Source organism: Rhineura floridana, chromosome 8, assembly GCF_030035675.1.
Source record: "Rhineura floridana isolate rRhiFlo1 chromosome 8, rRhiFlo1.hap2, whole genome shotgun sequence".
NCBI classification, from domain to species: domain Eukaryota; kingdom Metazoa; phylum Chordata; class Lepidosauria; order Squamata; family Rhineuridae; genus Rhineura; species Rhineura floridana.
The window spans coordinates 62,614,370-62,635,278 of NC_084487.1; the positions used below are offsets into that span (position 1 = coordinate 62,614,370).

Genomic DNA, 20,909 nt, shown 5'->3' on the forward strand with positions numbered 1-20,909 from the left:
ACCTCAATCTGCCCTCAGCCAACCCGTACCTGCCTGTCTTCTTACTTAACCAGTCGAGGGGGTGGCACTGCCTGTCAGCTTCCTCCTTCCTGCTGCTTCTCAGTGTTCCCCTGTACAACTCAGCAGGAAAGATGATAGGGACCAACTAGTAGAATTAGTTTAATCTGCCGGTCATTGACTCTGACTCCACCTGCCGTTTGTCTACCTGGAATCCACTCTGCCGGTTACAATGGGCACAAGCCACAACTGCCATTAACTTATAAGAGCCTAAACTGACACAAACATCCTCCTTCCATTCTATATCTCATCTTCTCATGCAGCTGAACATCTCTAAAAGAGAACAAAAGAGGTACCTGATTTTGTCCACTATAAATTCAACCTCTCCTCCTTCTGATCTGCCATCTATCTTTACCATATGGAAAGAAAGCTAGAACTTCTTTATTATTATTATTATTATTTTAAGGTGAGATAGGTGCAGTTGCAAATGTAGTGCTATACTGATCCAGAAAACTGAGAAAATAAATAATTGATTGTTTCTTGCATTCTTAAATGTGTATTTGTAAATAAACCCTAAGTGGCAGTACCGTGATAACGAACTGTAGGAACTAGAATGCTTTGGAGTATGGTGCACATGCTGCTTTCAATTTAAGATCTAATTAATATTTCGGTTTTTCTTTTTCTTTTCTGGTTAGTTGTGGAGCCAGAGTGTGAAAGAAGCTCTGCTACCACCTATTACTGGTACAGAGAAGCGCTCAATATTTCCAGCTCTATCTCAGAAAGTGGAGGTCTGAACTGGAAAATGACGATCTGCTTGCTGGCTGCTTGGGTTATAGTGTGCCTTGCAATGATTAAAGGCATCCAGTCTTCAGGCAAAGTGAGTATTTCCCCTTTCTTTTAAACTGAATTAAGTCTTCATCACACTTGCCACCTAAATTCTTATCCACCACACCCCTTTGCCTATCCTCCCATAAAGTTTGCATAGGCAGGCTGGAAGCGATGACTCACCATGTTTTTCTGTAATCTCTCCAGTGGAGAAATGTTGGTACATCAACATTAAAATTGTAGACTATTAAGTACAGAAACCATCCTTGGATAAAAAGAGAGGGAGTGTTGCGGTATGAGAACCTTTTTGTTTTGTTTTGTTTTCATCTGCCATAGATAATGCTTAAAATTGCATCTCAGCACATAATTTTAAAAAAAGAAAACAGCGAAGAAATGGGATTGCTACTTGGTTTTCTTGGTATTGTTTTCTCTTTCTGCATCTGGACTGGACCCATGAAGCAAGTTGCCAGGCCAAGTGTCAAAGCTAGGTATTCAGGATGTTAGTGCCAAAGGAAACACCCCAAAACAGGACACAAAAGCACGTGCTGGACTGCAATCCTTCCGGTGGTCTGCAAGTGGAGGACATAAAAAAAGCCTTGGACCACACAAGTTGTACATGGAAGGCTTGTGCAAAATGAGAGCACTGAGCATCTGAGGCATAAGATGGATGAGGTAGGGGTTCTGGAAGAAGGTAAAGCAGTGGAGAAGATGCAGGTTCAGAGGGGGAACTAGACCTAATCACATGGAGTGCATGGGAAGCAGAGAGTCAAGATGAGTAGAAGCTCCAGAATCCTGTCTCTCTAAAATGTCTGATCCCACTGTACATTTCTCACTGCACATTCCCTGCAGCCATAATCTTTGGAGGATGAGCGTCCGTAAGGACAATTTGATCTGAAGATAATTTCCCACAAAGTGAGCTTCCCCACTCTCTACACCTAATCTTAATAATAATAATAATAATAAATAATAAATTTAATTTCTGTGTCGCCTATCTGGCCAATGGCCACTCTAGGCGACGTACAAAATCATTAAAATACAATTAATAAAATACAGTGATACAATATAAAACAGTGTAAAATCAATAAATCTGCAACAACAGTATTAAAAGAGGGCAGGAGGCATTACAGTTATAGCAGTTAACCCTCCCCAGAAACCCCGAAGGCCTGTTGAAAGAGCCAGGTCTTTAAGGCTTTCCGAAATACATTTAGGGAAGAGGCGTGCCGGAGATCTTGTGGGAGGGAGTTCCAGAGGGTGGGGGCCGCCACTGAGAATGCCCTCTCTCTAGTACCCGCCAATCTGGCTGTTTTTGTCGGCGGGATTGAGAGAAGGCCCTGTGTGGCTGATCTTGTCGGGCAGCATAATTGGTGGCGTTGAAGGCGCTCCGTAAGATAAAATGGGCCGAAACCGTATAGGGATTTAAAGGTTAATGCCAACACCTTGAATTGGGCTCGGAAAACAACTGGAAGCCAGTGTAGATCGAACAACACTGGTGTGATGTGATCTCGGCGGCGACTATTTGTAAGTAATCGAGCCGCCGCATTTTGTATAAGTTGTAATTTCCGAACCGTTTTCAAGGGTAACCCCACGTAGAGCGCATTACAGTAGTCCAAACAAGAGGTGACCAGGGTGTGTACCACTTGTGGGAGCTGGTGATCAGGAAGGTAGGGTTGCAGCCTTCGTATGAGGTGTAGTTGATACCAGGCTGCCCGGCTCACTGCCGAAATCTGAGCCTCCATGGACAGCCTGGAATCAAGCACAACCCCAAGGCTGCGGACCTGGTCCTTCAGGGGTAGACTCACCCCATTGAACTTCAGGTCAATATCGCCCAACCTTCCTTTGTCCCCCACAAGTAGTACCTCGGTCTTATCAGGATTCAGCTTCAGCTTGTTCCTTCCCATCCATCCACTCATGGATTCCAGGCACTTGGACAAGGTCTCCACAGCCGACTCTGGTGAAGATTTAAACGAGAGATAGAGCTGAGTGTCATCCGCATATTGATGACACTGCAGCCCAAATCTCCTGATGATTGTCCCCAGCAGTTTCATATATATGTTAAATAGCATGGGAGAGAGGATAGAGCCCTGTGGCACACCACAATTGAGAGGCCAAGGGTCTGAAACCTCTTCCCCCAACGCTACCTGTTGGTACCTGCCGGAGAGAAAGGAATGGAACCACTGTAATACAGTGCCTCCAATTCCCAATCCGTCCAGGCGAAGTAAAAGGATACTGTGGTCGACAGTATCAAAAGCCACTGAGAGATTGAGGAGGACAAGAAAGGTGGATTCTCCCCTGTCTAATGCCCTCCTCAAATCATCTACCAGAGCGACCAAGGCTGTTTCAGTTCTGTGACCAGTCCTGAAACCCGATTGTTATGGATCCAAGTAATCCGTTTCATCCAAGTGTGCTGACATCCAAGTGTCCTTCTCGATTTGACATTTACCCAGTTGCTAATACACATGCCTCATGTTTGATCCATCCATGACTGATTTGGGCCATGTGACAGTATGCTTAAAGCTTAGGATCAGCATTTTTGTTTCAGTTGCAGTGGGAGGTGCTGTGGGGGAACATTCTTTATGGAATATGCAGATACTGTACTTTCTTTGATGGACTTTTGTTGTGATTGCACAGTAGGAGTTTGTAGAGGAAATCATATATACTTTGTCCTGACTCTTCTTTTTATTCTTCCGCAATTGGTCCTGACATGCCAATCAAATGGGTGATGTGTTCACAGAGTTATGTACAAAGTGAGTAGGGCACAAATACTCACATGGGAACTCTTATTATGGTGTTCTTCCCTTAGGGCGAGAGGACTGAGTCATGCCGGAATGTGATATAATAAAACCAGTGGCAGACAGATGGTTTTTCTTCACACAGTGCTTCAAATAAGCACAATCCACTAGAAACTTCTCTTTCACAAGCTTCATGTTCAGTGGGCCTTAAACATGATGAGTTCTTCATAGACTATGCTACTGATTTCCAAGAGTGATGGCTGTACAGTGCCATCTTACTTGCATGTGACTCACAGTCAAACTTTGGTTCTTGATTTCATCTTCTCAGATGCTTAGCTGATACAAGAGATCATGGTGGTGTAGTTGCTAAAACCAGAGCTTGGAAAAGTTACTTTTTTGAATTACAACTCCCATCAGCCCAATCCAGTGGCCCAATCCAGTGGTAACTTTTCCAAGCTCTGGCTAAAACCTTAATTCAGCAATAACAGAAATTAAAGTATAGCCAATTTGGGTACAGAAATGGTTTGCTATTCTTGTTACTCTTTTATTAAATTAAATCAGTTAAAATATAGCCAACTGTGATACAGAGTTGTTATTGCAAATATAATGCTGAAAAGGCAGACTCTTTAATATCTTTCTACCAGCTGGTGTTTATAATATGCAAATTTTTTGCCACAGAATTGTAAGAATCTTGACTCTTAAACTCCTTGTTTGTAAGGCAAAACAGAGTTATGGACAAAATCCACAAAAGGCTGGACCCACTGGAGGAAGGAAATCTTGGATCCATCCCAGAGGCTCTTGTGTGCCAGCCTTTGGATGCGCATGCCCTTGCTCTCTCAGCAACATTTTTCCCCTTTCCTTGTATTAACTGTAGTTATGCCTTACATGTGCACTGAAGTAAACCATAGTAAAATGCAGACTTTATTCCCTTGTAACCACAGTTTGCAGTCCCACTTCAAACCATGATTTCAACCACTCAAGGAGCTATGGTTTATTTTAACTCCGGCTGGCATTCATGTAGTATGAAACAATGTTTAACTCTGGGAAGGTAGAGAAGGGAAGAACAGGGAGACAAGGTGCACATTTCTGGTGCTGGTTCCCAGTGTGCAAATTATGGTTTACCTGTACATCGATGTGCTGAATACAAGATAAGGAACCTCCTTTTCTTGTTGAGCTATTGAGAAGAATTGCAGTCTTGGGTTCCAAAGAGTGTCAAAAATTAGCAAAGGGTCATTATTAGTCTCGAACAATGCATTAGTCAAAGGCATGGCCAAATCATTAAGGTGAATTCTTACTGTATATCTTTTCACATTTAAGTCTCTTTCTTTCTGATGGAATGCCTCACTCAACATGAACCCACCCGTACACTACGCTCAACATCAAAGGCCCTCCTCCAGGTGCCTACTCCGAGGGAAGCTCGGAGGATAGCAACAAGGGAGAGGGCCTTCTCAGTGGTGGCCCCCAAATTGTGGAATGATTTCTGTGACGAGGGGTGCCTGGCGCCAACACGGTTATCCTTTCAGCGCCAGGTCAAGACTTTCCTCTTCTCCCAGGCATTTTAGCATGTGTTTTCAAAGTGCTTTTTAAAACATGTGTTTTTAAATGTGTATATTTGTTTTTAATGTTTTTAATTGTTGTAAACCACCCAGAGAGCTTCGGCTATGGGGCGGTATACAAATGCAATAAATAAATAGCACTACAAGTGAGACAGCATGCTTCACAGTGTTCAAATGAAACAAATAATTTCTTATTTCAAAAGATTCATTTCTTCTGTGAAACAAAAGTAATGGATCCACATATTATAAAGCTACAATTGTTGATCTTTATCGATCTTTGAAGCCAACACAGAATTTGTTGATGGGTGACTGAGCTATGGAAATGTGAGATGATCTTAGGTTTCTGAGCAGGTTGTATTAGATGTGGTCAGACTATGGGGAACAAGGGCCATTAATAGTTTTTATTTTAATGTTTATTTCCTATTTTTCAGATAATGTATTTTAGCTCTCTTTTCCCTTATGTGGTACTTATATGCTTTCTAATCAGAGGGCTGCTCTTAAATGGATCACTAGATGGTATTCGTCACATGTTTACGCCTAAGGTATGTACCTGATTTCTGTTGATTATGTTTGCTTGCTTTTGACGTTTGTTTCATGTCTGAATAGTATGCATAAACTCTCATTTGGGGCTCAGATTAGATTGTAATCAGGTGGAAGAAGTCAACTGTGTACCTGCTATGAAAAGTGACAAAAAGCTCAATTAACAAACAAAAACATCTCCTCTATTCTTACACTTTTTAAAACCAAGCCTTCACCCACAGGGATGGGGGATTTATCTACCCAATTGGCACTGTTTGTATGGCTGCTTGATTCACACCCACTCGAGTGATGTGGGATCAAACAATAGGGAAGCCGATCCTACCAGTGTGCATTTGTGTGCTTGTGTGTGTATACAAAACCTACTTCAGATTAGAATCTTCACTTCTACAAATGTATCTAGCCAATCTGATTGTGATTGCATAGTTTGAGGATACCACGGGGTAGCTAATCCAACATTTAATAGGCTTAAATATGGTTCTACAGTGGCTTATTCCAGGCAGAATCATTTACCTTTGGTGCTACTGCCTCCTCTGCCAGGGATGGCCAAAGATTCTAAGAGATGTATATCAAAAGTGACCCACAGCATGAGGCATAAAACACAAAGCTACTACCATGCAGTCGTTTCTTCGACCATTCCCATCCAACAGCTCTTTCCCTCCAATAGTAGCCAATGCACAACCAACATAATTTCACTCTCAATAACAGTTCCTCCTTGTCTTGGCCCCTTTTTTATTTATTTATTTATTAGATTTATAACGTGTTCTTCCTCCCAGTAGGAGGCCAGGGCGGAAAACAAAAGCACTAAAAACATTCTAAAGCATAATAAAAACAGACTTTAAAATATATTAAAACAAAACATCCTTATAAACATATTAAAACAAAACATCAAGAATAACAGGGTTGCACTCCCTCTGTCCTTCTCCCAATAGAGGCCATCCATCAGGGCGACCAAGCCCGATTCAGTCCCATAACCAGGCCTGAACCCAGACTGGAATGGGTCAAAATAATCTGTTTCATCCAAGAGTACTTGCAATTGCTGCACCACAACCCTCTTGATCACCTTCCCTAAAAAGGGGGTATTTGCAATCAGGCAGTAGTTGTCACAAATCAATGGATCCAGGGTGGGCTTTTCAGGAGCAGTCAGATCACCACCTCTTTTGGGGCAGCTAGCACCACTCTCTCCTGCAATGACAAGTTGACCTCACCCTGGATCCACTTGGTCAAACTCCCACGGCAAGCTTCTCCCCTCTCTCATTCCCAGCCATACCAGTGTTCCTAGCTACCTCCGGGGGGGGGGGGAGAGATCTTTGGACAAGGATGTGATGTTTTACTTTATTATATTTTTATCCCATGCTTTGCTTGAAGAAACTCAGGGTGGTATTCACCAAACTCCTCCTCATACCATTTTATCCTCACAACAACCCTGTGAGATAGTGACCGGGCCAAGTTCATCTGGTCTCCATCACAGCTGAAGGCTAATTTGGACTCCCTTGAACCTAGTATAACTGGTTTCATGCTTGTTTTAGAATATGGAAGTTTGCCAGGGTATTCATGAACCTGGTTCAGCATGTCAAAATCCACTCGAACTATTTTCATTGATTTTACCAAAGGGGAAGGGTCGAACTTCCATTACGCCCCTACAGTAGACACCCTACAAACACTTTATTTTAATTTACTCTATTTATTGAACAACTCAGGATTCCCAGTGGAAGTTTCCAGAAACTATATGTGCCTCACAATCCAGTTTCATGCATGTGTACATTCACTTACATGCACACGCCCTCCATATACAAAAGCTTAAGTGTTCTCTGTCCTGTAACAAGGAAATGGGTTGACACAAAAGCATCAGATACATGAGGAGTGCATGATAAAGTGATAGCAAGACTGTAGAGCAAGGACAGGGAATCGGTGTCCCCCCCAGATGTTGTTGGACTACAGCTTCCATCATCCCTGAACATTGTCCATGCTGGCTGGGACTGATGGGCTTGGATCCCAATGACATCTGGCGGGCCACTGATTCCCCATCCCTGCTTTAGAGAAAGATAATGAAGACTATAATCCTTATACACAGTTTCCTGGAAATAAGTCCCATTGAACACAATGGAGCTTGTTTCTGAGCAGACATGTATGGAATTGCACTGCAAATCCTGTGCTATTGGAATATTAAAATACCTACAAATGTGTTCAAATTGTCGGTTTTAGTCACTATAATCTAATTTTCATTGCGGAAAATTCACAAGTCCTTAGTCAAGGTCACTTCTACAAAGCAGTTACGATCTCTGTTAAAAAGACACTCCTTTCCCTGAAGACAAATACATGATAGAAGACTGGGAACATTACTCATATTTTAATGATGAAAAACTAAGCCAGAGAATGATTAAGAGATTTAGGAAAAGTCACACGGGAAGTCTCAAGATGCAGTTGGATTGAACTAAAATCTTGCTAATCCCTCTGTAAATGGGCGATCCTGACAGTACATATATGAATATTTTCAACACTTTCTGCAAATCTTTGGCATTAACATTGACATTAATTGTGCATGTAGTTTATCTTCGACAAGCAGTTTTGTGTGGACAGGTATTTAAAGAAGTAGTGGTCTGTTGATAAACAGAGCTATTAGCAAAATCCATTGGGTAAAATGCTTCCTTGACAAAATGCTTCTTATTTATATAATATTACATTTATATCCAACCTTTTCTCCAAGCAGCTCAAGTTGGCATACCTAACCTATGAGGTAGGTTAGCCTGAGAAATAGTGATTGGTCCAAAGTAACACAGTGGGCTTCATGGCAGAGTGAGGATTTGAACCTTGGTCTCCCAGCAACTAGACCAACCCTTTGTCATCAGTGCAAACTGCCATAGCTATTTACTCCGCTCCTTCATGCTCCACCATCCATTTGCTTCTCGCCTTGGGATGCACGTGCGCCTTGCTGCTTGCCCTGAAAAAGGGTCAAGCCTGGAAATGGTTGATGCCAATAAATGTTTGCAAAAACTTTTTGGAGGGCACTCACAAAACAACCTTTGCCACCACTCCTTCCCTTCCTCTGCTCCAAGGCCCAGAAATTTGGGGCCTAATTACATGTGCCCTTAAAGATGTGATTAGTAGTAGTAATAACTACAACAGGCCCAGTGGGGATATCAGGATTGCAGCACACTGGGAGGCAGGGAATATTTAAGCCTTTGGCAGGGCTGGATTTAAACTTGTTGTGGCCCTAAGGTATAACATGAGTGAGGCCACTCTTCAACAAATAATAAAAAATTTAAATGCAAAATACAAGCTGTACAATTAAACAGAATTTGATAGTCGTGTAATATATGTGTGCATGTTCTTCATTTAGGAGTTTGTCAAACACATAACATAATATAATATAAGGTTATAATATATAAATTAGATGGAAATCACAATAAATAATTATTCTTTGCACATTTTCTTTGGTTTTCGTAAGAACAATATACGTAAATAAAAAATTTAAACCATGTATAAAACAAATGTTATATTAATAAAGTATAAATTTAGAAAAAGCACATTAAAAACATTTTTACATGATTTTATACTTGCAAAATTATCAATTACATCATTAAATGATAAACTGCAAAGCTTGTCACTTTCAATGCACAAAATGCTTAGAGATGAAAGTTTCTCTTGATGTATTGTTGTGCGGTATTCGTTTTTTATTTCTCTTCAACCTGCTGAATGATCGCTCCCCTGAACAATTTGTAATCATCAGGCTAAGGAATAATCAAAATACAGTTTCAATATTAGGGAAGGCAGACTCTACTTTGTCCTCAATAAATATGTTGTATATAACCTGGTAAGTACTTTTTTTTTGGTGGGAATTTTTTCTTTATGTAAAGACGAAAGTGCTTCACTTCCCCATAGAAGTTTTCATCCACATCTTCAGGATAATCCGTCATTAACAGTTTTACATTTTCTTCAAGATCTTTGTCAGATTCACGGAAATTTAGAAGAAATGAGAATTTTTGTGAAATGTTCTCATAAACTTCTGCTCTTCTTTGTAAATTTGTTTCCAATGAATCCATTATAGGAATGAAGGATTGTATCCCTTGGGAAAAGTCCATCCATTATTTCGGTTGCATTTCCTTCATTCATTTTTTTCTACTCCTTCTTATTTGCGTATTTGTAGTTAGTAACCCCTTCCTCAACGCTAAACGCTAACGTGAGGCCTCTCATAATGTGAGGCCCTAAGTTGTAGCTTGTTTAGCTTGTATGTAAATCCGGACCTGGCCTTTGGTGGTGACAATGGGAGCTTTTTCCCAAATGTTAATTTCATAGGAGAGAGGAGGATTTTGTGGAGACTCCAACTAGGGAGAAAAGGCTTAAACTTCCCTCCATGCACTGTGCCAGCTCCTCCCTGCTTGGTATTTAATGTTTTTTTTAAAAAACAAAAACAAATGTTTTTAGTAATCACAGCATTAATCTCACATTTAGTTATAGTGATGTTGGAACCAGCAGGCCACCTCCTTCTCATGCCCCAAAGTAGGTTTCTGGGCCTTGGCATGGCCACAGGGTAAAGAGATAAGAATGAAACTAATCCTCTGGCTCAGTGGCAGGGAATTTGGTTCCTGTAGAGGATCTTTCTCAAATATCCACAGCTTTAGGCTGAGGCCTCTTTCCAGAAGGGCTTCCTAGGATATTTTGTAATGTCAGATTCCTTGTTATGATCTCAGTGCAGGCAGCAATCCTAGTCACATTTACCTGGGAGTCCCATTGAATTGAATGGATGTTACTTTTGAGTAGATATAGATAAGATTGCATGGTAAACATGTAAATGAACTGTACATTGTAGTTTTTATATTTAATCAACTGATTGATGGGGTTATAAGGCTTGATCCAAAGCACACAGAGATAAATAGGTCCACCAAAGTCCATGACAATTGCTTATATGTATTTAGGACAAAATTGTTAGGGAGTACTTTTCCAAGAAGTGTAATTTCTTCAAAGCAATGGGCAAATTGACCTTTTCAACCGTGGGTGGAAATTCAGACAGAATAAAGAATGTATATTTAGCACCACCTAGTGAGCAAACACTGCTATGGCTGTGTGTGAGGATTTGTATCATCTGTGGCACTTTCTCTACGGAGTCTCTGTACAGAAATCTTTCCATCTAAATGTTTCTAATTATAAAAGAATCTCCTTTTTGTTCTGGAAAAAATCTAGGAGATTTTTAAGAAAGTTATTATAAAACTCAAACATTTGCTTTCCATAGAAAGAAGTAATGCCTAATGGAGATACAAATAATGAAATGATTGAATGCTTTTGTCCTCTCTTTAGCAGCATTAAGTTTTTATTTAGAAATAAAATCTATTGAACACAATAAGACTTTATTTTAAGCAGGCATGCATAGAACTGCGCTGCAATAATATTACTGACATCTAAAACATATTGAAAATTCCACTTTAGTCCTGTATCTAGCTAATGATTTATTCAGTTTCATTACCCTTCACAGAAGAAATCTTACATATCCACTTAAAGTTGAGCTGCCCCAGTTTTTATTACTTATTTTTTTAACTCTTAACTGTCCTTCATCAAGTATGATCCCAGGGAAGGTTCTAGTCAAACATTAATACAATAAAACAATAAAATTCCAGTAACACCTGGAAAAAAATACTGGAGTGATAGTTTACTTGGTTTTTTTACAGTGATGATTGTTTGTACGCTAAACAATTAATAATATAAATGTAATCATAAATGGATTAGTGTCTAAATAATTTACCGCTTATAAACACATTTGTATGAAAACCTTGTTGATAATGACATTGATGAGGGAGGAGTTGTGTATGTGTATGGGGGAGGGAGTTATATTAGCCAATATATTGATTTTAGATTAAAGTGTTTCTTGTTATGTGTTTTGACCAATTTGTAAAACAAAACAAAAAAAAGAAAAAGAGAATGTACCATAAATCATCCAATGACAGTTTGCAAATTCAGTGTTGGATTAAATGTTTGAGTTTAAAATTTAGGATGATGGGGGTTGTCTTCCTGGATTATTTGTTGCCTCTCCATTTAGGAGAAATGCTGTATTTTGTAGCTGACATATATTGTGTCTAATTTCAAACAGCTTGAAATAATGCTGGAGCCCAAGGTCTGGAGAGAAGCTGCTACTCAGGTGTTCTTTGCCTTAGGGCTTGGATTTGGTGGAGTCATTGCCTTTTCAAGCTACAACAAGAGAGACAACAACTGCCATTTCGATGCTGTTCTGGTGTCCTTCATCAATTTTTTCACTTCTGTGCTGGCAACTTTGGTGGTGTTTGCTGTTCTGGGCTTCAAAGCAAATATCATAAATGAGAAATGCATTATCCAGTATGAATATTCATTTCCTTATCCATTTTTATAGTATATTTCACTTAGGAATTTCCACAGTAATTCTTTGGACATAGTGTGTATTTATATTTCCTTGTGTTTTGCAGAAATTCTGAAAGGATCGTCAACCTTCTGAACATTGGCAATCTGAGCAAGGCTATAATACCTCATCATATTAATTTATCAAGCATCACAGCAGAAGATTATAATTTGGTCTATGATATCATCCGGAAAGTAAAAGAAGAAGAGTTTCCTCTTGGTCTAAAACCCTGCCAGATTGAAGATGAACTTGACAAGGTGAGAGTGATATTTCCTTTGGTGCAAAAATTACAACTATTTTAATAACCCTTAACAACTACAGAATAATATTGACTTCAGAACAATATTGCTATATATAGATATGTATTCACTTCCAAAGAGCTTTTCTGACTCCACTGAGTACTCTGAATTAGCTGCCTAATATATTTCCTCATATTAGTGTTCCATCCAGCTCCACCTATCCTCATTGACCTTATATCTGGAGATTTTTGAGACAGGCAGCTCCCCTAATTTTATTTGGTGGATGAGGATGCTAGTTTATTCTGAACATCAATACCTAATTTTATTTGGTGTTGATTTTCAGAATAAACTAGCACCCTCATCCTATGAGACATTGACTATGTCCCTAAATTAGGGTTTAGGATAGGATGCTTAATTTATGCATTGGTGCAGTGTCAAGACACACAGCTTTGTGCTGGAACTGCAAGCCAAACCAGGATATTTGTTAGTGCTTATGCATAGATTAGTATGGTTATGCTAATAATAGCCATCATAACCAACCTGGTATAGTAGGATCATTGGCATGTGACAGATAGATGCATTGCTGAGTGAATCTAAGCCAGAAGAGGCCACAGGGATAGGCATTTGGAATGGAGAATTAACTGGCATCTAGGAGGGCTGACAGCAATGAGGGCAGGACTAAAAAAGCTTGATCTACTAGGTCTTTTTGTATGTTCTTATGCCCATGGCTTGCAAAAAGGACACAAGGAACCTTCTGACCTTTTCCAGGATTATATGTATAACCTTAAAAAAACTATGGGTGGAATTATACATTCGTTGATCACACTTTTTAAAACCTGTACGCAGACCACCTATCGATACGCATATTTGCATATGTCAGTATTCAGTATGCCACCAGCGGGAAACAGCTTGCTTTGTAGCTCCTTACAGATATTTTTGTGTGTGTGTGATTAATACACATAGAAGGTTGGGCATTGCAGTGGCAGGTTCTAACCCAACCTCTGCATGATCATTCTAGGCAAACAGAAGACACATATCATTGGTGCATACAGCAACCTGGAACGTTGCTTTTCCAAGCTTTCTATATGCACAGGGGCTCTCTACAAATGTTCCAATCAACACACAGCTTGGGGGAGAGCCTGCTGCCATGATGTCACATCCCATGACATATGTTCATTGAATGCCTGGAAAGGGTCTGTGGGATTTTGTGTTTTCTGATCGTATATTATCAGTGGGTGACAATACATACCGGCAGAGGAAGGACATGTAAATGCACTGCTATTCTGAAGTAGCTTCATTGCCATCATTGGAATTGTTGTAAGGTGTGTGACTCAAAGATTGCAGGCTATGGTTCTGCTCCAGTGGAGGCTGGTGGCATTGTTGTCAGTGGGGAAGTGAATATGCTCTGGGTTTTAGGTTGAACTTCCTTTGAAAGTTTCCACCGTGGACAGCTCCTTGAAAGTTTGGACTAAAACTTGAAGCAGATTTACTGCTCCCTGACCTCAGAGCCACCAGCCTCCACTGTTCTGCTCTCTCTCTCGTGTTTGCCCACTTTATTCAATATTCATTCTGCTTTAATTTGATCCTGCGTTGCCACCCATGTTTAATCATTTGGATTTCTCCTGACAGGCTGTTCAGGGAACCGGTTTAGCTTTCATTGCCTTTACAGAAGCCATGACACACTTCCCTGCTTCTCCCTTCTGGTCAGTGATGTTCTTCCTCATGCTGGTAAATTTGGGGCTTGGCAGCATGTTTGGAACCATTGAAGGGATTACTACACCTATAGTTGATACCTTCAAAGTGAGAAAAGAAATTTTGACTGGTGAGTTGATATGGGTTCCTTTCGTTCAATTCTACCTCATTCTAGGAGAAAATAGATATATTTTGTGTGGAAACTGAAGATGTGACCATGGCTTCCATCAGCAGATTTTCCTCCCACTAAGACTATTAATTTCCATTGCTATCTAAAACTTTTGCTTTTGTGAGTACAATAATTTTTACAGTGTAAGCCTGTGCATGTTTACTCAGAAGCAAGTCCCACTGACTTCAGTGGGACTTACTCCCCGGTGTATAGAACTGTAGTCTTTAAATAAGCATAAATATAAATGATACAGTGATGTAACTTTTGTTCAGGGAGCAGAACTGTGGTGTCCTATGTGACCTTAACTCAGGGGTCTCACAAAAAAACCCAACAACAACCCTACATTGGTTTTCAGTAGACCACAAATAAATAAGATGGGAAGTTGAGAAGTTGAAGACTATCTGGAAAAGCCCACAAGGTCTTGTTAACAATCCTAAATATCTTTCAATCAAATATGACCAGTTTGCATACATGAGGGCAAAAAATTGTATTTCACCCAACACAAAGCAAGTTGTCAAAACATTGCATCTGCTGTGCTTCAGAAATTAAAATAAATGAAAGGAACAGTGAGTTTAGATTTAGGGTTCATATACTAAAAAGATATGTGAGTTGCATATTCCAAACTCATATATCAGACAGTGTCTTGTTCTTTATGAGAAATATGGACCCATCATTTAAGGACATTATTTAGTACACATGCCCCAAAACTTTCTTTTTCAAAGCAGAGTGCTCTGAAAGTTTCTCCTGCTCCTCTTACCATTCTTAACAAAGAATGCTTGAACTGCTGGGGAAGGACCATAGTTGAAGGGCAGGGAAAATGTTTTGCATACAGAAAGTCCCAGGTTCAATCCCCAGCATCTCCAGGTAGGGCTTGAATTGTCTTGAAACCCTGAAGAAATGTTGCCAGTCAGTGTCGACAGTACAGAGCTAGATGGACCAATGGTCTGACTTGGTTTAAGGCAGCTTCCTGTGTTTCTCCCTAACTGTGAGATCTTTTGTTTTGTTTTTGAATACTGGAGCATCCTTCCCCACAACTCTGAATACTGAAACCACTATCTATTTGTTTATATTTATTTGTCGCTTTTTTCACCAATGTGTCTCAAAGCAACTTACAATGTAAAAATAAAACATTAAAGCCAAGAATAAGAACAAAAATAAAGAACTTAAAATCCTCATCCATATCCAACACACTAAAAAGATGGGGACAAAACATTTTTAGAGTTGGGGGAGATTCCACATTCACAAAGCCATGGAATCTCCAGGGCAGGTATTTGCTTCTAGCTTTTTGAAGGAGTGAGTGCAGGGAGAAAGAAGCATGAAAGCTTCAGATCCATTCCCAGTCCCACCATATCTAGAGGTGAAGGGTAGGAAAGAAATGAGAAAACAACCTCCATGGACCCCTTACATTACAATAGCCACCTCCATGCAAGGAAAAAAGGTGCTGTATTTATCAAGCCAGGGGAAAAAATAATCCAAAAATAATTATGTCAAGAATATGAATGGATGTTTGCTACTCCTCCCTTCACCTTTCTTCTCTGCTTTATTGCAGTCGTTTGTTGTCTTCTAGCATTTTCCATTGGCCTAATATTTGTACAAAGGTCTGGTAATTACTTTGTAACTATGTTTGATGACTACTCAGCTACATTGCCTTTGCTTATTGTCGTGATTTTGGAGAATATTGCCATGTCATATATTTATGGGATAGACAAGTAAGTGTACATCTTGAGTTGTTCAAATATCCAACACTGCTGAGAATTATAACCATCAGAAAACTGTTGTCAATTAGTGACCATTGCAATCCAGTTACAAAGGGGGATTTGTAATACTTTGTATTCTTTTTATCATTATATATAAATTTAATTCATATAGTACACCAAAGGGTAGCTACTTCATTGTCAATATATCACTTTTTAAATCAATAAATAGCTGAAGCATTTTTGTCTTAGACCACACATTAACACTATAACATTTGAGCTAATCATGTTCCTTTTTCCCTCTCCCCATCTCCAGATTCATGGAAGACCTAAAGGATATGCTTGGCTTTTCACCAAATCAATACTATTACTATACATGGAAATATATTTCCCCAATTGTTTTATTATCATTGCTGGTAGCTAGTGTAGTCCAAATGGTATTAAGCCCCCCTGGTTACAGCGCATGGATTGAAGAGAAGGTGAGTGATGATTTTGACAAAGGAGCATGCATCACCAATGATTTAAGTGTATAGATTATTGGCATATAGAGTGTATATATGGTCACATAGATTCTTTTCGGGTGGTATTTTATCAGCACACAAGTGCACAGTACTGGTAGAACACTAACTCCAACTGTGTAAATAACTGCACACAATGTTCAGGTGTCCTGAACATAGTCTTGTCCTGTTGTGTTGGATACGTTTCAGACAGTAAGGCTCAAGGATGTGGACAAGGCAACCTCATGTGCTCTTGCCCCTTGCCCCTTGGCTGATAAAAACTAACAGAGAAGTGATAGCTAGCTGGGCCAGGGAGGTGATTAATGCCTCCTTGGAAGAGAAGGTGATCCCTGGAGGCAGTGGTTAGCCTACTCCTCCCTGGACTCAGACAATTTAAATAATGTTCAGCTAGTTACCAATCTTTATTTGAGCGAGGTTCTTGAGTGCATGGTTATGGACCAGATCTAGGTTCTCTTAGATGAAACTGATTTTCTGGCTCCATTTCAACCGGGGTTTAGGTCTGGTTTTGGCACGGAAACTGCCATCACTCTGTATGATGACCTTTGCCAGGAGAGAGATGGGGAAGGGTGTCCCTGTTAGTTTTCCTTGATCTCTCAGTGGCTTTCGATACCATCGATCATGGCATTCTTATGGCGTGGCTGTTCAAGTTGGGGGTGGGTGGCACTGCTTTGCAGTGGTTCCAGTCCTACTGGGATGGTCATATTCAGAGGATGGTCCTTGGGGAATGCTTTTTGGCCCAGTGGAACCTTCAATGTGGGGTCTTGCCGGGTTTGATTCTATCCCCCATGTTGTTTAATATCTACATGAAACCACTGATTGGTGTCATCCAGAGGTTTGGAGTGCATTGTCAGCAATATGCTGATGACACACAGCTCTGCTTCTCCTTTATTTCTGCAGGTGTGGCAGTGGATGTGCTAAATTGGTGTCTTGCCTTGGTAATGGACTGGATGACAGCCAATAAACTGAAGCTTCATCCAGACAAGACTGTTAGGGGGTTGTTCTCTAGACTGGGTGGGTTGTGGTCCACTTTAGATGGGGTAATACTTCCTCCCTCAAGGAGCAGGTTCATAGCTTGGGGGTACTCCTGGATCTGTTACTGTTGCTTGAGGCTCAAGTGGCCTCACTGGTACAGAGTGCCTTCCATCAGCTTTGACTGTTGGCCCAGCTGTGCCCCTATCTGGACAGGCATAGCCTAACTTCTGTGGTCTATGCTCTGGTAACTTCTAGGTTAGACTTTTGCAATTCATTAAATGTGGGGCTGCCTTTGAAGATGGTCCGAAAACTGCAGTTAGTGCAGAATTTGGTGGCCAGATTGTTGACTGTGGTAAGTCAGTCCTCACATATAATACCAATTCTGGCACAGCTGCATTGGCTACCAATTAGTTTCTTGGCCCCACTCAAAGTGCTAGTTTTGACCTATAAAACGTTAAGTGGCTCAGGACCTCAATATCTCAAGGACCGCCTCTCCCCCTATGAACCAAATGGACTCTGCATTTGTCATCAGAAGTGCTTCTTCATGTGCCCCCTCTATGGAAGGCTCAGAGTGTGGCAACATGATGACGAGCCTTTTCAGTGGTGGTCCCCTAGCTATGGAATGCTCTCCCCTGGGAGGTATGCCTGGCACCTTCTTTATCCATCATTAGGCACCAGGCAAAGACCTTCCTTTTTACTCAGGTCTTTGGCCCGTGATGGGGACTGTTTTAGTTATTCTTTCTTATTTGGGTTTTCAATTTTTATATTGTGTTTTAAAATCTGTTTTATATTGTATGTTTTAAAATTTGTTTAATATTGTAAATTTTTTAATCTATTTAATGTTATATGCTTTAAATCTGTTTAATAACATACAGTATATGTTATGTACCTAGAGACAATTGGGTATGAGGCAACTAAGAAATGAAATTAATAGTAGTAGTAGCAGCAGCAGTAGTATTTTAATAATATTAATCATCATCATCATCATTATCCTGCAAATATAAGCATACATAAAAAATAGTAGTCTGCAAAGAGGCTAATAATAGCTTACATTTCTATGATGGCTGTTGAGGAGAGGAAGTCTCATCTCCTCTGTGGCTAACATAGAAACAGACTAGTACATCTTAGCAGGATAAAAGCAGATTTGTCCTTTACCAGATGTACTGGCAGAAGTGAGATGGAGTGATATGTCCCTTCTATGCCAACATACTGCATTTCTGTGCCGGTTGTGGAGGAAGAGATTTATTTACCTCTGGTGCTAACACAGAAACCAAGAGGACTGTCCGAGGATCTTGACATGAGCATGATGTGAGCATCTATCTCTCCTCTGCCAACTTCCTTACTTGGCTGCATGGATTTCATGGTTGCCAGTGGCTATGAGATGAATAATTGTTAAATACAAGGCTGCATGACACAAAAAGAAACTTGATCCAGCCATTCTACAATCACATGATGATTATTTTTTGGAAGTGTTTTATCACTGCATCCATGTGCATCAGTAATGTGGAGGAAGTTAAAGGCACATGTAAATGGAAGGGACTGAAACCTGCAGCAGGCTGTGCGCACAATTGTACACAATTTGCAATTTTTTTAAAAAAAGAAGACCATTAGAAGGTTCTGAATGCACCAGTTTCACTTCAGAAACAAGAGCAGGTGATTTGGATTTCCAAAATCCAGGGAGGGATTTACAGGAGGAGAATTTGGGAAGAAACAATTTTAAAAAATCATCAAAAAGGAATTGTGTCTGGGAAGGCAGTGCAAGGATTGGCTTATGATAAGAAAATGTCCTAATGCTATTTCTGATATTTCTCTTGGACTACACAGGCAACGGAAGAATTCCAGAACTACCCAACCTGGGGGCTGATAGTCTGTGTGTCTCTGATACTTTTTGCCATGCTCCCTGTCCCCATAGTCTACCTGATTCGCCGCTGCAACCTTATCGACGATAGTTCTGGGAGCTTGGCAGCTGTTTCCTACAAAAGAGGGCGCATTATAAAGGAGCCTGTGAATCTTGAGGGAGATGACACCAGTCTGATCCATGGGAAGAGTCCAAGTGAGGTGCCATCTCCAAATTTTGGCAAAAACATCTACCGAAAACAGACTGGCTCTCCAACAGTGGATACTGCCCCCAATGGTCGCTATGGTATTGGTTACATAATGGCAAACATGTCCGATATGCCAGAGTCTGACTTGTAGCTGCAACGCAGTGTTGATGTCTCTGTTCTTGGTAGTGAATCACTGAACATTTGTTCTCTTAAGAGAAGTGGTCAGCTTCACTTACTAGAGTGCAATCTCAGGTGCCCCATGACACTCTACTTAAAAACATCCTGACATGTGGTACAAAAAATAGCTTGACAATTCCCTTTGAGTTGATTTTTCTGGTTTTCGTTTGTACTGAAGGGAATGCACAAATATCAAATCAGTGATGGCCTAGCTTTGCCAGGTTTGCCAAGTTTTAAAAAAAATATTTTTGCATTTAATTTGAATGTTTTCTATCTTTAAAGTACAGGTGTTACCTCAGTTTGTAACAATTTTTTAAGTGAATTCATATTTCTCTACTGCTGTAACTGGAAATTCCTTCTTTGTTCCTGCAAGTTAATCCCCCCTTATTGGAAAAAAAAATTAGCTCCAAAGAGTTTGCCAATCTTGTATGGACTGCACTTATTTGTACATATGTTTTGTAGATATCCTGGACTTTTTTTAAGCACTCACGGTTCCTTAGGCTATTAGCTGAGTAAAAAAGTAAAACAAACAAATTTAAAACCCTGCAGATTATTTTCTTACATGTAACAGCTGTATAGAGCAATAGTATTAGAAAACCAAGTATGATTATGCTGGAAACACTAAATTCCTCAGACTCTGGGGAACGGCATACGATGTGGCTGTATTTTACATACTATATTTGGTTTTTTCAGTGTGAAAATTATGTAAGACTTGAATCGCTCCAAGACTCTTAAAAGATTGTGCAGATTCTGCATTTTTCTAAGCTGTGTGCCTAAACAAATTCCCTTCCTAATATTTATTGTGGTTACAAGATTATATATATTATATTTATATATAATATACTTGTAATGTACATATGTATAGTAATGTTGTATGTAGCTTCAAACTTTGGAGCAAGATGGCTTTAAATTTTTTTTCTGTTTTGCTTGTTTTATGCAGAGAAGAAATCTCCCCCAAGTCAGTGATAACTAAGAACTGTATACTATTACATTTAATCTAGGAATAAAGAGAGTGGAAAGGAGTTTGCATTTTCTGGAATTACAACATTCCATTGTGTCTCTCAAATGAGTTTGAAGAGGAGAGCAGAAGGAAATCATTACTGCTTTGGAAAAGACACTTATAGTCAAGGGTGGTTGCCACTTCCATGTGATCAAAAAGGAAGACAAAAGAGGGTGCAGATTTGCATAAAATATGCATATGCCAGTGCATATGTATAGATGCAGATTTAGAAATAACTGCTATAATTTAAATAGAAATACACTGCATTTCACCATTGTAGGGAAGACTGTGGCCAAGTGGCCTCTGTGCATGCTTGATCTGTTGTCCAGATGCTGTTGATGGACAACACCAAGGTTCCTGCTGTTCTTGCATGTGGTTCTTTAACTGTAAATCAG

At 40.0% G+C, this 20,909-nt stretch overlaps 1 protein-coding gene across 4 annotated transcripts in view; it reads left to right on the plus strand.

Moving 5' to 3' along the window:
* SLC6A15 (solute carrier family 6 member 15) overlaps positions 1–20,482 on the plus strand; it is a 54,380-nt gene extending 33,898 nt beyond the window's left edge. For all 4 annotated transcript variants that reach the window (XM_061637792.1, XM_061637791.1, XM_061637794.1 and 1 more), the window contains 8 exons: positions 693–874; positions 5,539–5,649; positions 11,727–11,968; positions 12,076–12,265; positions 13,877–14,069; positions 15,658–15,817; positions 16,119–16,281; positions 19,117–20,482. In XM_061637792.1, the coding sequence (XP_061493776.1) occupies positions 693–874; positions 5,539–5,649; positions 11,727–11,968; positions 12,076–12,265; positions 13,877–14,069; positions 15,658–15,817; positions 16,119–16,281; positions 19,117–19,488 (1,613 nt within the window). In that variant the 3' untranslated portion in view covers positions 19,489–20,482. The remainder of the gene's footprint in view (positions 1–692; positions 875–5,538; positions 5,650–11,726; positions 11,969–12,075; positions 12,266–13,876; positions 14,070–15,657; positions 15,818–16,118; positions 16,282–19,116) is intronic.
* Positions 20,483–20,909: the final 427 nt, after the last annotated feature.